The sequence below is a fragment of the Hypomesus nipponensis genome, chromosome 7 (genome assembly GCF_054491055.1).
Source record: "Hypomesus nipponensis isolate SF chromosome 7, ASM5449105v1, whole genome shotgun sequence".
In the NCBI taxonomy this organism is placed as follows: domain Eukaryota; kingdom Metazoa; phylum Chordata; class Actinopteri; order Osmeriformes; family Osmeridae; genus Hypomesus; species Hypomesus nipponensis.
In genome coordinates, this window is record NC_140367.1 from 9,772,578 (window position 1) to 9,788,948 (window position 16,371).

The 16,371-nt window shown below is 44.6% G+C and overlaps 2 protein-coding genes across 2 annotated transcripts; both read right to left on the reverse strand.

The window, feature by feature from the left end:
- Positions 1-2,156: 2,156 nt before the first annotated feature.
- tmem121b (transmembrane protein 121B) lies at positions 2,157-3,350 on the reverse strand. Its single transcript, XM_084701979.1, has one exon. It carries the CDS (start codon positions 3,348-3,350, stop codon positions 2,157-2,159), a length of 1,194 nt encoding a protein of 397 aa, XP_084558105.1.
- A 282-nt stretch (positions 3,351-3,632) lies between these two features.
- mkrn1 (makorin, ring finger protein, 1) lies at positions 3,633-12,984 on the reverse strand. Its single transcript, XM_084701702.1, has 8 exons — positions 12,839-12,984; positions 11,887-12,018; positions 7,480-7,703; positions 6,679-6,902; positions 5,979-6,193; positions 5,540-5,650; positions 5,087-5,231; positions 3,633-4,931 (listed from the first exon to the last, which is right to left on the reverse strand). The coding sequence occupies exons 1-8, from the start codon at positions 12,910-12,912 to the stop codon at positions 4,719-4,721; spliced, it is 1,338 nt and encodes a 445-aa protein (XP_084557828.1). The 5' UTR covers positions 12,913-12,984; the 3' UTR covers positions 3,633-4,718.
- Positions 12,985-16,371: the final 3,387 nt, after the last annotated feature.

Genomic DNA, 16,371 nt, shown 5'->3' on the forward strand with positions numbered 1-16,371 from the left:
CTTGTAAATACTTTGGCATGGTATGATTACCAATATACAAATGTTCAAATAATTGTATTAATTGATAGTACAATCAATAATCATATTTATGTAACAGGTCGATTTTTTCAGTTTGGCAACTCATGTTCAAGAAGTTAATAAGCTTAATTTGTCTCATGATAAAAACCCATCTGAATCTGTCCAACTGCATGAAACCAACAGTGCACTGCACAAAAGGCACCCTATTCTTTTTTTCCATTAAAAACAACAACAAAAAACAATATAAAATTGCACAAGTCATCATAAAGTTCATAATGTCATCACCAGGATACATTATTATTTGTTTATATAAAATAATAATAGCCATGGGTTGAGGCACTGGGAAATAAAATGACTAAATGACCGCTGTATGCATGGTGGAACAAGCCAGTCATTTGTAGTTCTTTATTTGGGACTTGTCTTTTTGATTGTGAATTATTAACTAGGCGACTTACCAACCGAGAGTGAGGTCATGCCTCAAATATCAAACTGAGGCTTTTAAGTATCGACAGAGATAAAAAAAAATGCCATATAATAAACAACTTAGTAACCTCGCTATCACTCGGGCGATGTGTCCAAGCCTCAGTTTGATATATCCCGGCATGATCTCACTCTCGGTTAGTAAGTAGTTAGTATCAGACCGGCGAGGAGGTCAATACGCGGCTGGCATGACTACCCATTAGTCAATAAAACAATTATTAAATGGCAATGACAGTACGAGCGTTCAAGCAACACCTGAAACACAAAGCCTCAGTTTGATATTTCCCGGCATGACCTCACCCTCGGGTTAATAAATAGTTAATATTAAACAAAGGAAAAGGATGAGACAAGAACGGATGAATCTGTGACCTCAGTGATGAGTCATGTATTCGCGTCGGCACCAAACCAAGCTTGTTTTTGATCAACCATGACTATTTGAAGGGTGCAAGATGGCAAACCATACGAATATTGTCATGTTTGCATGTCACTACATTGCTCCTGCATCAATAGCACCTTAGCATCAGAAGAGATTGTCTCGCCTTTTTCGATCGAAATGTTATCACTAGTAAATGGAGCTCGAGTGACAAAGTGCAATGGTTATATTGTATACATCTCTCATCGATCAAAAATGACAGTATATGTTCAAGAGAAGACCAAGATTGAATGTAGAGGTAGGTCTTGTCTCGAGTAAGGAACAGTTGATCGGAATACTTTTCGTGTTCGTGTTATCTCTAGATAGACTCGACCTCTTGGCCTATCTCAAGGTCATCGACACTGTTACAAGGTAGACTAACATTAACTTTAAGAGATTTCTTAAGAGGAAAGTACACACCATACTCATGGGTAACATCAACGCCTTAATTTCAGTGTAGAAATCATAACATTACCTCTTCAATAGCCTATAAGCATTCAAATTACGCATATTAAATTACGCACATGTTCCACTAGCCCAGGGGTCTCCAACTCCGGTCCTGGAGAGCTACCATCCTGTTTTCAGTTGAATTGCAAATAATGTAGCCTTATTCAGCTCATCATCCAGCTAATTAGTAGAATCTGGTGTGCTAAATTGAGGTTGAAGTAAAAACAGTCTGGATGGTACCTCTCCAGGAATGTTACTAGCCTAATCATTGTGTTGGAAACAGTACTGGGAGTTACCACAGACTATAATACAATATTTGAATTGATATAAAACACTATATTATGTTTATAATTATAACATATCCAGGTTATCAAATTTAAAATATTCTGATCCTGCACTTATAGTATCTTGATGATGACAGGATCAGTTCGTCTCTTTCTCTCTCTCTCTCTCTCTCTCTCTCTCTCTCTCTCTCTCTCTCTCTCCCAATCTATCTCTCTCTCTCTATATATATAAAGTGACTCCTATTTTAAGTGCATGTCAATTATTTATGTTCCCAGACAACAGACAACCACAACTTCACAAGAACATCGCATATTGACGAATAATCGCTTAATAAGCATCTTGAAAGGTCCATTGTAGGTGATTGGGGTGCATAATTACTCGGCTTTGACTGTAGCACCTGTTGACTAACCTAGTTGAGTGAGTCTGTAAGGCTGTTGTTGACATCTGTCCATCAAAATCCTGCCACTGATGCAGGTACAGATCCCCCCATCCCACGCACGAGAAAATGACAGATCTATGACTGAGTGGTGACAGCCAAAGTATTGACATAGCCATGGGGACACATGTCATTTTCGGAGACGCAGTGAGAGAATTGCGCCGGGTTGCTACCATTGAACCTTCTGACGCCTCTCATTGCTATGCATTGTTCAATCAGCTCCAGGCACTTGCAGGCCAGGAGGAACATATTCTTGAACATAAAAACCGATACGGGCATTTTGTAAACATAGACTTGAAAGCATCTAACCACCAACAAGGGCGCGTTGACCAACACACCAGCAAAGAACCTGGCCCAAATCCAGCGACAGCGCATCTCCGAGGCCGTCAGCTCGTACAGCCACATGACTGGGACGACCAAGGCTATGAAATAGACTGAAATAACCGTGTACTTTAGGTAGACTGTAGGTATCTCGTTCCTAAGTAGCATCTCTACTAAGGTGAAGCTGTCAATGAGATCCAGGCAGGTGCTCACGAAGCAGCTTTGGGAGTGGTGTCGCGTCGCCCCGTTAAGGTCCTCGATGATGGAATTGATAAGGCAGTATAGCAGAGGCGCTGAGAGAAGCATGATAATCTTAAAACCAGTGACCCCAAACGGAACTTTGAGCGTGATGAGGTCCAGGATCGACATCTCCAAAATGAGCACCACTTTAGGGGTGCAGGCGATAACGTAAATAAGCCAAGCTAAGTAGGCGTAGGTGAACTCCCCAAGGTTGCAACCGAATATGGAGCTCTTCTGGTGGAAACCACAAGCCCGTTCTCGTTTGCTTCTGGCGTTCTTCATGAAGAATATACCCCAGCCCAAAATCACCACCAGGTCCGTGGCTATCCATGAGCACCAGTAGAGATCTGTGAATATAATGAGGTAGAAGTCCAGGATTCCGCCCTGGAAGATGAGGATAAGAAAGCACAGGATCTTGTACAATATGTTCCTCTTGGATTTCTGCACGAACAGGGGAGCGGTCTGCATGAATTCTCCCGATGTCATACTGTAAATAGTGGTTGCAGCTGCTGAAGATACCAAGGGTTTGATACTGCTCTCCTCTGGATTGATGCTTCCAGTAGACGTCTGTGTATCCCTCCTGGAAGAGCCGCTTGTGATAAATTGCTGCCTGTTTTCCAGAGTCGAAGAGACGGGCGATTCGGGGCAGATCTCTGCTTCGGGTTGGGGACAGTTGGCCTTGGGATTGTCGTTAACAATTTCTGCAATCATTGTATTGCACGTTCGCCTCCTTTCTGTTTTTTTTTTTAAGTGATGGATGCGTTTAGGTGGAGAGCGATAGGGCAAGCGCAAATCCAGACATGGATTTTCTCGACGGAATGGATTACACACAACGTATTACACAGACACAAATTTTCTTGGATTAAGAGAATTATATTGGTAGTGGGTGCTTAATATAAATGAACATAAAATATATGTGCTATGAGGAAGCAGTAGGCTGATTTTGTTTTTTTACATCCTGGCCCCCACAAGAACGCCAAGAAACCTAAAAGCTTTGATAATAAACTTTATTTTCAAGTTATGATGGATGGCTGTGGACCATAGAAAACACACATTTCAGTATAAACATATGCATTCCAATGGAGTTCCATAAGAAGTGACCAGCTGTCTGGAGGTTGTGTATGGGCATCTGCCAGCATGGCTTAATTTGCATTACTTGAAGCAAACAAAGAAATATTAACATTTCATAGACAGGTACTCAAACATTCAGCCTCATTATTTTCTGCATTTTAAGTCTGTGCTGTTTATGAGATTCCAAAATCACAAGTGTCACTTAAGCTTGGTTCCAGAGAAGGACTTGTCATTAGCTACCACAGGTGTTCCTGAATGGGTGTGATTCAGGACGGCGAGAAATGTGCACTTGGGCCCATAAAAAAAGAAAAGAAAACTATTTTAGAGATAAAAAGTTATTCACTGTCATTCCTTCCCGCGTGAGAGGGAAACAGATTGACGACTGTGAACATTAAGAGTGCGTTTGTGCATGTGAATATAGGAAGTGGAGTGTTGTCCTCTCCCAATTCAAATCAGTGCATGAGAAGAGGATTGTTCCAGAACCACTGCAAAAAAGGTTTTCACCCACATACAGTACGTGGAGCTGTATTAAGAGGAGGCATCCTTCAAGAATCTCGAAATCAAGAAAGGAACAACACCTGGGTAAATGATAAACAAGTCAACCCCACACCCACAAATAAACTCAAGAAGTTTATTGGCGATATTTAAATATTGTTATCACTTCTTTTCGTTACTTCTCATTTTGTTGTACTTTGTTACGTTTTTAGTTTTTTATCCTTTGTACATAAACTGGACAAGGGTAGATTCACAAGGACAGGTTACTAGAAAATGTTTAGCACAAGCGCACCAATCTCTTTGTACAATTGTTTTGTATTTTTTATATCTTTTTTTTACCTTTTTATTTCGTTCATTTATGAATGGCCTGCTGAAAGGCACTGCCACAACACAGGGAAAAAAAGCTACTGTCTATCACTCACACGAGACAGTCCATTCTAGTGTCTAGTATAGGTGGGGGAAAAGGGGGGAGGAGAAGGGGCGTGGGGGGGGGCTTATTGAGGGCAGGCGGTGCTATAGGTAAATCTCGTAGATGTCGTCCAGCTCCTCGTGAAACAAGTCCCATTCGTCCTCTGAGTCCGTGACCTCGTCGTCGGTGCCCGCCGCCAGGAGCATGAGGAGCATCTCGCTCAGCTCGAACGTCACCATCTCCTCGTCGTCGTTGTCAAACGAGTCGGTGCTCTCGCGCTCGTCAAACAGGTCCCACAGGGGCGTTCGTCTCGAGCTCTGGAGTTGGACAAAAAACAAACAAAAAGAAAAACACTTTAGACATAGAAATTGACCAATCACCCTTCATCAGAATTCAGGAGAATGTAAGAATTCTGACGTGAATTGGCTTTCGACTGGGTCCCTGTGCCCCTGCATGTTCAGTTCCTCCTTACCCGGTTCCTGCCGTTGGAGCCTGCTTGTCGTCTCTGGGGCTGGGGCTCCTCCAGACGCCCATCGGGGAAGGCGTGCTTGTAGAAGCAGTTGGAGCCAAACGGACAAGTCCCGCGACCCTCGTCGAAATATCGACACGCTTTGCTCCTGGAGCGAATGGAAGGGCGGAGGAGAGGGTGGGTAAGAACAAAAATAAGTGAGCATTCCCCAGGCTGGATTCTTTCAGAAGCCTGGACACAGGCCCTGATGTTCAAAGGAAGAGAACAAACATGGACATTGATTGGGAGGCCCAGGACATCAGTTATTGATGCAGGTCTGAGTAGAATTCTATCAATCCAAGGTAGATCCCATTTACTCTAAGTGGTTGTTTGGGAGAGACTGCCTCAGCGAGAGCATATCATTCAGGCTTGTACAATTTGCATCGACCGGAAAGGACAAATGGAATTATGCTGTACCCCATGCCATCCTTGTACTTCTGAATGAGTTTCTGCTTGTCCTCCTTGTCCTCCACCCAGTATTCGCTCGGAATGACGAAATTGGATGTGATCCGGCATTCTGGGCACGACCTGGGAAGACGGGAAGACACCGGAAGTTCCAGATGAGATGGTCACAAACGCCTGTGCGAGCCTGGGGCTTAGCAGAGATTACGTTCAGCACTAATATGAGCCGACAGTGAAAAGGTCTTGGCAACCACCAGGAAAGAAGGAAGGAAGTCCAGAGGTGCGGTTTTCTGCCAACACACATATTTCAAAGCACTGGGGCACAACGAAAACAGACGCTCTACGTAGAACGAGCCCCTCTCACAGTACACACCAACAATGTCCAAACACCAGCGTCCCCCATCTCCCCTTTTCCCCTCGAGGCTTGTGACACCCCTCCCTCCCAGTGCCTCACTTGATAATTTTGCTTTCAAACTGCTTGGCGCTCCGCCATTTGCGGATGCACTTGAGGCAGTAGCAGTGGCAGCAGTTGGAGAGAATTCCGAAACGCCGCTCGCTGGGGTTGGTCTTCTCAAACACCACCTCCATGCACACTCCGCACATCATGTCCTTGCTGCGCTGGACGGCAAAGGAGATCTCCATGTCCTTCTCATGGGCTTCGATGCAAGCCTGAGAGAGAGACAGAGGGAGAGAGAGGGAGAGAGAGGAAGTCTGTGAAATCGCTAGAAAAATCTATGAACCACAAAACACTTTACCACATCGAAACGGGCAAGTCATTTCATGCCAATCTTTGGATTTTCATATTTCTATTCTACAGCTGAAACAAATACATTGTTTGGGGTTACATAGACGTTTGAGCCAAACTGTTGCACTGTAGTTGAGAAATTTTATTTCTATAGGGACTGTTCCTTGACTCTAACTGCCAAAATACTGTTAAAACTATACACTTCGGATCCTGCTGTAAACGTTCCATTTGTATATCGCTGTGGATAAAAGAGTCTCCTAAATGAATACAACTGTCTAATGCAACGTAAAAACCGCTGACCTTACAAATGTGTTTGTATTTGCATCGGCCCTAGTGTCTGAGAATGTTGGTACTGGGCAGGGGGCGGGGGGCACGTCAGGGGGGCACGTCAGGGGGGGGGCCCCGTTACCTTGGTGTGCTGTGAGCGCTGAGCGCTGTCGGTGGGGTGGAGCACCTGCAGGCCGCACATGTCGCACACGTCTCCGTGGAGGTAGGCACAGTTGAGGCCGTAGCGGCACTCTCCCACGGCGGCGTACGGACACAGCTGCTTCCCCAGCTCCTTGTCGTCGCCCGGTGGCTCCTTCTCCGGCTGCTCGATGACGGGGGCGGGGCCCTCCACGCTCACAGGGTCCGCTGTGGAGACACACGCACACAGCTCAAACTACTGACCCGTTGGTTTTAGCCGCACTTCTGGAAAGAAACCAGAAGAGAAACTTATCGAGGGGGCTAATGTTCCCTGCCCCCGCCCGGCAGCCAGATTCCGCTCCCTCCTCTGTGGCCGGCCTGACATGCCACCTGTTCCTGTGCGAGAGAGAGCGAGGCTGGAGGAGGACTTGGCTAAGGCCCAGAGAGAGCGGGGACGCCACCATACCAATCTCTCTGCTGATTCGGTCGCACCGGGGGCGGCGGCGGAAAGTGGTGTCTGCTTCATACAAACCAGGGCAGCGTGGGCCAAGGAACAGCACTGTGTCAGGGAGCCAACTGTATTTGGCAGGAAGCCCATGTTTTTATGTTCTTTAATCTTCATTTAACATCGAATATCCTCACTAATAGCTGGATGGTCGATTTGGAGTAGACCTATTGGCTCGTCAAATGGAGGGCCTGGCTCAGAAAGGCACGTAGTAAATCATATTCCAACTCGGAAATATGCCCCATTTGGCACAGGGCACTGGTGTATCTCTCTGGCATTCTGGCGGCTCTGCTCACTCACCCCGTCCACAGTAGGGCTGCCCTGGCACAAACTCAGCGGCGTTGACCCAGTCCACAGCTCCTGAGCCGGGCTGATTCTCGGGGTCTTCGGCCACGCCCCCTGGCCCGCCGGGCAGCGGGTCCGGAGCGCTGGCGAGGGGAGGCGGGGCCGCGGCGGAGGACAGCGGCATCAGCGGCGAGGGACCCTGCAGGTCGTCCTGCTTGGATGGTTTGGAGTGTTCAAACCTGGAGGGGAAGGACAACCGGTCAAAGTGGGGCTACAGTGGGGGTCATGTAAGGTCATTCTTTAATTTCAAAGGTCACGTGACTGGTTGACATTTTTCCACATTCATATTATTATTATTAAGTTATAATTTTCAGAAGACACTAAAATGTTTCCATAGAACTTGACAGCTAGTCACAACTTTATAGTTCCCCAAGAATGAACGGCTATTTTATAATCAGTATCCAGTTTATTGCCAAATAAGTTTCAACATGCAAGGAATTTGCTTTGGTAAAAAACAAATTCTGAAATATATTTAAAAAAAATAGAAAAAAGTACATTAAGATGCTAAAAAAAAAAAAAAAAAAAAAAAAACATGATAATAAAGAATACAATGAAATACTATTAAGTGTACATGACAAATACATGAAGAGCCATAAAGGATGTGCAAAAATTCACAGTATGAAGTTGAAGGAGATTATTGTTTCACATTGCACATAGGCCTATTGCACAATGTAGCAACAAAAGCCCTGTTTCAAGACACTCCCAGAGGAGCTGGTGTTACTCTAGTCATGAATATTAATGTGTATGTGCAAGAACAGGAACTAAATAACATATGGTAGGCCTAGATCCTTTAGAGGGTTGGCCCGTACTCTCAATACACTTTCCACATATTCAAATCAGAAACAGTCTGAACAGCCCAAGTCAAACAGAAACAGTGCTCTGTCACTACAGTGCCAACTCAGTCACCACACCCAACATATCCTCGTAAGATAAATATTTCTCGTTACGTCGTCATTATCTACCGCTTGTCCGGGGGACGGGTGGCGGGGGCAGCAACCTAAGCAGGGAGGCCCAGACTTCCCTCTCCCCGGCCACTTCCACCAGCTCTTCCTGGGGGACCCCGAGGCGTTCCCAGGCCAGCCGAGAGACATAGTCCCTACAGTACATTCTCTCATTACATTACAAAAAAAAGTGCAAGGCAACTGTAAAATTGTCTGTGCTGTGTTTAAAGTTATGCTGGAATGTTTGTAAGTGAAAACAAAAACGTACTAAGGGGAGGGAGTGGGCTGCCTAACGTCATTTGTTCTTCCAAATAACGACACAGTTGTTCTTCAGTGGCCTCACACCTCTACATAGCCCTGCTAGATCTAGGACCCAAACCCAATGGCCGCAACCAACCACTGAGCACAAAGCCCATACACTTGAAGCTACAAATTAGGTTCAGCTTAAGATGCAAGGGAACTCAAATAACAGCCTTGGTCTACACCATGTCGTTAGTAATTAAATATTTTGAATACAAAAATAGAATAGGAATAAAAGGCTTCATTGAGATTTTGTCCTGTAAATGAGTCAAACTCTCTGATGTGAGAGAGTACGCACTGTTTCAGTAACTTCCCTTATGACATCTTGGATTGTGACGAGAGTGAATTCCAACATATTGGACTCCAGTTCCCATGGCTACGAAACAAAGCCTGATTAGCATGTGTCTTAGTTGAGGAGATGTAGGACTGGATAATTTATTCTCCTCTAATTATGTTTCCATAAGTACATAATACTTCATTGTCATTCCAGCCTATACTACTCCCACCTTTGCACGTTACATTAGGCCCTGTTCCCACCTGGCATTTCCAGGCGTCTTGGTTTATCTGATCACAAGTGGATAGCTCTAACTGTTCACACCTGGCATTAAAATGTGCATCCAGTGACCACTTGAAATGGAATCTCACTTCCCCGCTCTGTGTGCATTTCCGTTTGCAAAGACCAAAAGCGTTGTCTTCCATAACTGGCGGTACTCAGCCTGCCAGAAATTGAGAGGAAGAAATCAAAACCAAACAATGCAGACTGTTGGTGCACTTTCAGATTGGCTGCCGTTGGTGCACGAACTGGTTTCCCTGAAGCAGAGGACATCAGTTGAGCAGATGGCCGAGGACATGTTCACAAACGCACCGCTAAAACAATGTAGCCATATGCTGCCACCTCCGAATGCAGTCTGAGAAATCAGATCTCAATGCCTGCCCACCAGAGTAAATTCCTTGTCTGTGACCACTTACTTGGCGATTAAACACGATTCTCATTGTCAGCGAGTCCTCATGGTAATGCCAGGTGTGAACAGGGCCATAGTCTGGTTCTATGCAAAGTGTTTTAAACTGGCCGTTTTAGGGCTTACATTACATTTAGTCATTTAGCAGACACTGTTATCCAGAGCAGCTTAGTGGTGAACAGTCTGGTAGACCCAGCCCAAGTCCAAGCCCAAGTTTTCCTGAGGAAATAGGCTATATAAAAGTAGCTCTCTGGACCATTAAAACAAAGCTATGGATGCCCCACTAGATATAGTTGGATGCATGATATTATAGGAAGATTCTCATAGTGCAGACTCCTACGTCCTTGATGGGGGAAGATCGAGACCACGTCCATGGCTACAAGTTAGGATGACTAATCCTCGCTGACAGCCAGCGCTCGCTGCCATACCATTGGATGAAATGCCCTTATCTTTCTCCCGACTGCCTCCGTCTACCCCACGCATTCCCAGGCCCATTGGAAGCCACTCTGGCCTAAGAAACAGTCAAGCATTGGGCTTAAGAGGGCTGTGGGTAATAAGGGGGGAGGTGGGGGGAGGGGGGGAGGTGGGGGGCTTGGGATACGCATACACAAATGACAGAGGAGCTCGCTGCAGCAGAATGGCAGAATGAACTGAGTGAACCCAGCAGGAGTGTCAGAGAGAGAGAGAGATAGATAGAGAGAAAGAGAGAGTGGGGGGGGGGGGGGGGGCACACAAACAGGGTTATGCAATTGCCATGCAGGCTGCAGTGCACTTTGTCTGCCCTGGGGGATTCAGAGAAAGTGTGAGACAGACACAGAGGGAGGGGGAGAGAGTGTGTGGGGGAGAGAGAGAGAGAGAGAGACAGGAGTGAGAGGGCGCTACAATAGCTTCAGCCCCAGCGGAATTTATACATAATGAAAGCCCCCACTGAGGGGCCCATTCTCTGGCCTCCTGAACAGAAGCAGTGGAGCCCCCACGGGTCCTGGGAATAATGAGGACACCCTCCACTCTGCATCTCCATCATATGGACCCAAGAGGAATGCTTCCAAACCAACAACAAGTCGAAATACACAGCAGGGCACAGGTCTCAACTCTCAACCCGGAGTCACATCCGTCGAGGAAAACTGCATGAGTTGACTTTGTCAAGCAGAGTTATCAAACATGCCCCCGCTAACAAAGGCATTCCTGTTTGCATTCGACCTGGGAGCAGCGGTAACTATGGGGATGCTCTTGAACTCAGACATACAAGGCAGACGCCGTCTGCAGTGGCTGGCTGGCTGACGTCTGGTTCAACTGACAGTCTAGACACACCACAATGAAATGTCTCCGGCCAAGGCTGAATGTTTATGTTTGAGGCAAACAGAGCTCAGTGTAATCTTTCCCAACTGATAACAGCTAGCAAACATCATTTGATATTCATGGTGAAGCAACCCTGTAGCCGACACTCAAGCAGCGGAGCATCAGCTGCCAGGGAAAGTGGTTTTGGGAATGTTTCCACGGTAACAGATTTTCAAGGCAATTCCACAGCCAGTGTGACATTTGTGGTTATCGGAGGAGTGTTTGTAGTGGGGGGTCAACTGCTACCAGGGCCATGACGACCTGTCAGTGGCAACAAGCACGAGAACAACATGTTGAAATTCGAACGCTTCTGCTCTCATGTGTCAAATCCGTTGGAAGTGCATTCCACAACTATTCTCAGAAGCTAGATAAACACAGTTGCCATGTCCAGCTAAGCATGTGCAGTCGCTGATATAAAGCAGAAGACAATTAATAACGGGAGCAATAGAGGACGCACATTTCAAGAGGTCATTGTGGAAGACCCCTCATTTTGTAACGCTAGCAGCTCTTTTCAATGCTCACAACACAGGGTCAGGGTGCAGGTTATAGGTGTCAAGTGCCTTGCTTAGTGGCACAACAGGTGGACTGAAGCTAGGATTTGAAACCTGTTGATCACAAGTAGGTTTACGCCTGCTACATTTACAACATCTGGGTTGAAACCCAGTTACTCTTTCATGGATGGTCCATGAAACTTCCTTTGCTACTGGGCTCCATCCAAATCCAGGAACTGAACCGGATCGACCAAATTCCAACGTTTCCCGCAATCCTTTCCCTACACACAGCGCCAGTCTATTGAACTAACATGCATCATGCTTATTGTTTACCTGCAACGGTCCCCAAATACACAGTTTCCTTTCTGAAAGAACTTGCAAATCATGGCTGCTGGTTTGCTGCTGGTGAGGTCATGGGAGTATCGACAATTGTCTCCTTCTTTGCAAAGCCCATGCATGAAATACCTGGAAAACAAAAGGAAACGTGCTGTACTCCTTTCTGAAAGTTTACATGTAAACTACAAATGAACTAGCCTATACATCATAATCACAAAATGTGTATAATAAACGAGTTCAAAAAGTTAGTTCTAGGACAATCATGACATGTAGCCATGTGAACGACTGTGAGGTCACATAATTTCTTCTTATTTATGTTATCCTGTGCACAAATGTACATTTCCGCAGAACTTGCTGCCAAATATAGGCCAACGTTTTTTTTTTTTTTTTACGTCTGCCGTCCAACAAAAGGAACTGTGTAATGAGAATGAATCTGCCTGTGGTTGTTAGGCTGTCTAGTAGCAAATCATTAGATCAAATAAGAGTTGGGATTCTTAATTATGTCCGCCTACACAGCTAGCAACTAGCCCTTTAGCTTGAGCTATACAAGGTGAACTTATATCAACGTAAGAATTGTTTTTGTTTCGATTTGTTTCGAGTCCGTAACCGTTTGTAGCATTGGTAGATCTCAACCCATGGAGAGGGGTTCTTTTGCAATCATCGTGGACGTTGCTTAGGCAGTGTTTACTTAGACCAGCTACTTACACATATCCTGTTGTGATGAAATAATTTTATAGCGAATTCGCTAGCAAGCTGCTTGCTCCGACGAACCAGTTTGCTATCGGAATGGTGAATCATAACAAACAAGACAGCCAAGCTCGCAACAAACAGCACAAAAGACGACGTATGTCAGTCACTCACAAATATCCGATCCCGCAATATTGTGATATTGCTCGCCATAAAACATAAACGACCATGTAACAGCTGTGTTCTACCGGTCTTGTCTTACCTGCAAGTTACGTGTTTTGTCCAGCCTCCTGTTATTGCTGGAGCCGCTGTAGATGCTGCTGCTGCCTCCGCCATTGCTGTTTATATGTTGAAAACCCAGCACCCGGATCTTCCGGAAAGCCAGGCTTCGAATCTGGGATTTTCGGAAGCTCAGCACTTCTAGTGCTCCGAAATGCAGCTCACACACTCTGCACTAGGGGACACGATAGAACATTGAAACAAGCCAATAAAAAAATTCGATTGTCTGAGGTCAAGACATTGTAATTAAAGACAGGATTTAGCCGTTGTGACTCCATATCAGTCGTAAAACTATTTTCCATTATTTTCCTGTGTGATGAAGGCTTGTTAAGAGAAACATGCATAGGCAGAATAGCAGTAAAATGGTTTGAATTTTTTGAATTGACAACTTTACAATGATTCTTGAACATTTTAATGTATTAGATGTACTCCTGCAAGCCTTTGACGGACAAACATCTCAATGCACAATCAATTTGTGCAAAGATCTGGACTTCAGGGGCCAACCAGGGCTGGCTATGAGGGAGGGGTGGGAGGGATAGGGTGGTTTGCAGATGGTGATGGGTGGGGGCTTTTTCTTTTCAATTTTTTAAATAATTTGAATAACGCAGCTGTATGTAGGTATTATTGAAAATGAATAAAAATTGTACAAAAAATAAAGGTTTGGGGTCTCTGGGAAAGGGATGTCACATTACAGGGCTGTGAGCATGTGTTCAACTTTTAAACAACTTTAAAACAATAAAAAAACAGTTCTTAACAAAACAGAGCAAACTCAATTTACTACACTGCTTTGGCAGTGTGAACATGTGTTCCATTATTTGTTTGGGGTTATCTCGTTGATCAGTGATCAGTGAATGCACTTTTGTAAAGATTAAGATAAAAGTTTCTGCTAAATGCATAAATGTAAACGTAATGTAAACGTATTTAATATCAAATTGGATTCGTTTTAAATGGCAAGGAGAGAGACCGTAGGAAAGTTGGAGCATGTGTCGCCACAAGAGGACACTAAACTCCTGTGATGAGGTTAGCTACAATTGAAGCTTTTAGGTGACCTAATATTGCGTTTTCAACAGAAACATGAAAGTGTGTCACGTTTAAAGTAGAAAGCCCATTCAGATGTAAAAATGCAATAGCACATTTAGTTAGATGAAGTTTACTTTTTATAACAAGAACAAAAGTGTACAAACACTGTACACTAGTATTTATATGAATATAAACTCTTACAAATATATGAAGTTTACTATGACATGCTGTTCCACTTTTCTTCCCCTCACAATGGGAGCTGTTTACTATAATTGGGCTGGATTTGTCTCTTGTTTCTTTTTTTATGTTTTTGAGAAAGATGGAGATAAAGAGTGAGAGAAAGATAATCGCTTATCTAGACATCTCTCCTCACACTATAATTAATCAGCTGTAGGTGGATGGGTGGGTAGGTTGGTAGGGTTAAATAAAACATGGTAAATAAACACAGGGTTGAACAAGGGGCACCACAGAAGTTTAACTGTAGAAATATTTCCAGCGTGGAAATTATATAGTGGAATTACACAAGGTTCTATGCACTCCCCCCCCCCATCCCCTCAAACATTGTGTTGGAAGAGAGGAACTTAATATCCGTGCCACCCATGTTTTGGTGCGTTTCCTCAAAACAGTGTTATATTGTTCCTGCTGTCATCACTTCCCTGCTCTGCTTCTTTGCACACTGCTTTGGTATCCTTAGTGACTGAACATTTACTGGGTGTTTTGTCATGCGTTCCTCCATGGAGAACATGAGCACTATCTCTGCTGTGTGACACATAGTCATTTCTGTTTGGTAATCTATGTAAGTGCTGCCGCCTCATCACAGATGTTTCATCTAAGAGGTGGGTTGGCTTTTGTTTGCAGAAGATCAATACAGTGGAAAGGGGAAACAACGGATGATGTCCAGAGTTGGGAGTGTTTGCTTTCCTAGTTTGGAGGGTGAAGTGTAGTGGAAGTTGAGATGAAGAAGCCCCCCCCACACACACACACACACACACACACACACACACACACAATGAACATGGAAACAGATTTAGCAGGTTTGGCTTTCTAAGGTGAAGAGGATCAAAGACTTCATTGAAATCGACTAGGGTGCAGACAGACATGGGGATGTAGTAAGGCTAGTTGGATTACTGGTGAGCATTACTGAACCATGGGCCACTTTCTTACTCAAAGGCCTCTCAAGAGTTCAAATTACGAAGTAGCTTATGAGGACTACTTCATGTGTGTAAACACCGAAGGCATTGAAACGATATACCCACCATAGGAGGTCTGCTTATCTCAACCCTTTCCCATCGTTAAAGCCGGGGAATAAGTATGCTGGAAAATACGAGTGAAATCTCCAAGCCTCTAGCAGAAATATCTCATGTGGGTCTTTTTTCTTATGTTACAAAAACTCAGACCGGTCTATGTACTACTCTTAGTTACCGAACACAGCAAGCCTTAAAGCTACCCTGCAGTATTGTTGATGGTAAGGATAAGCAAGGAGGGAATGAACAGATCCTTTACTTTGTATGTATAGGCCCTGCTTGGCTCATATCTGGTATTTTGACTACATAAATGTAAAGTGTAGAGCTGAGCTGGGGGTTCCTAATTCACTGGCCCATCAATCCCCAGATGTTGCATCTTCATCTGTGTACTGATGGGGGATTCCTTCTCTCCTGTTGGGACGTTGAACTGTATTTGTTTCATCAATTTTACACAGTTGTGCATGTAGCAGACCATTATGTTTGCATGTTCCTTTGCTTTATAGCGGCCTCGCACTTGGTCTCCTGCAACCACTGAGTTGAAACTGAATACAAACTAAACCAAAACAGCAAGCAAACATATTTGCTGGCTGTAGATGTGAGCACAGACAGGGTGGACACTGAAGAAAACTTAACAGCATATACCACGGACAGGCCCTGGCCAGTCAAAGGCAGGGCAAATATGACTTAAAAACAGGCTTAGTGCTTCAAACCATTAATTTGCCTGAAACGGATCGACGATTTCTCATCATTAATCCGGGTCTCTGGAAAAACAAACACAAGAAAGAGACAGGCAAAACCATCAGTAATGATGAGTGATAGCCCCCACAAGTAAAACTGACCTGTAGACAGCATTAGGCTGATAATTATCCATCATTCCTGTTGTTGAACGTCTGCACCTTCGTCACTCTCACCTGTCAAGACAGACAGCCCACACACCTGGAGACCAAATAAACACAGTCACCCATGGAGACACAACTTGAGGTTCCACAAAGGTGGGACCTGGGCATTTGATGGCATTTTTTAGGGAAGGAAAGATTGTGTAAAGGCATATATAGTATACAGTATACTACCAAATAACATTGGGGAATCAGCATTCCTCTTTCTGACAGTAATTAGACCTGCCTTATGCTGTGGCACAGTTTTGCTGGCATCTATCCAAAAGGCTGTGAACCTTAAATGCTTGTGAGTGATGGCGCACTAATTTGATTAAGTTGAGCGTTAGTACCACGTCATCGGTTATCCTCATCACTGG

What these genes read in the sequence shown, in the direction of transcription:
- mkrn1 (XM_084701702.1), bottom strand. Translation starts at nt 12,912, where the DNA reads ATGGCGGAGGCAGCAGCAGCATCTACAGCGGCTCCAGCAATAACAGGA. An exon ending in GTATTTGGGGACCGTTGCAG is followed by an intron (nt 7,704 to 11,886) that starts GTAAACAATAAG and finishes CTTCCCCTCCAG; the next exon opens with GTTTGAACACTCCAAACCAT. An exon ending in TTTGAAAGCAAAATTATCAA is followed by an intron (nt 5,651 to 5,978) that starts GTGAGGCACTGG and finishes CCGTCTTCCCAG; the next exon opens with GTCGTGCCCAGAATGCCGGA.
- tmem121b (XM_084701979.1), bottom strand. Translation starts at nt 3,350, where the DNA reads ATGATTGCAGAAATTGTTAACGACAATCCCAAGGCCAACTGTCCCCAA.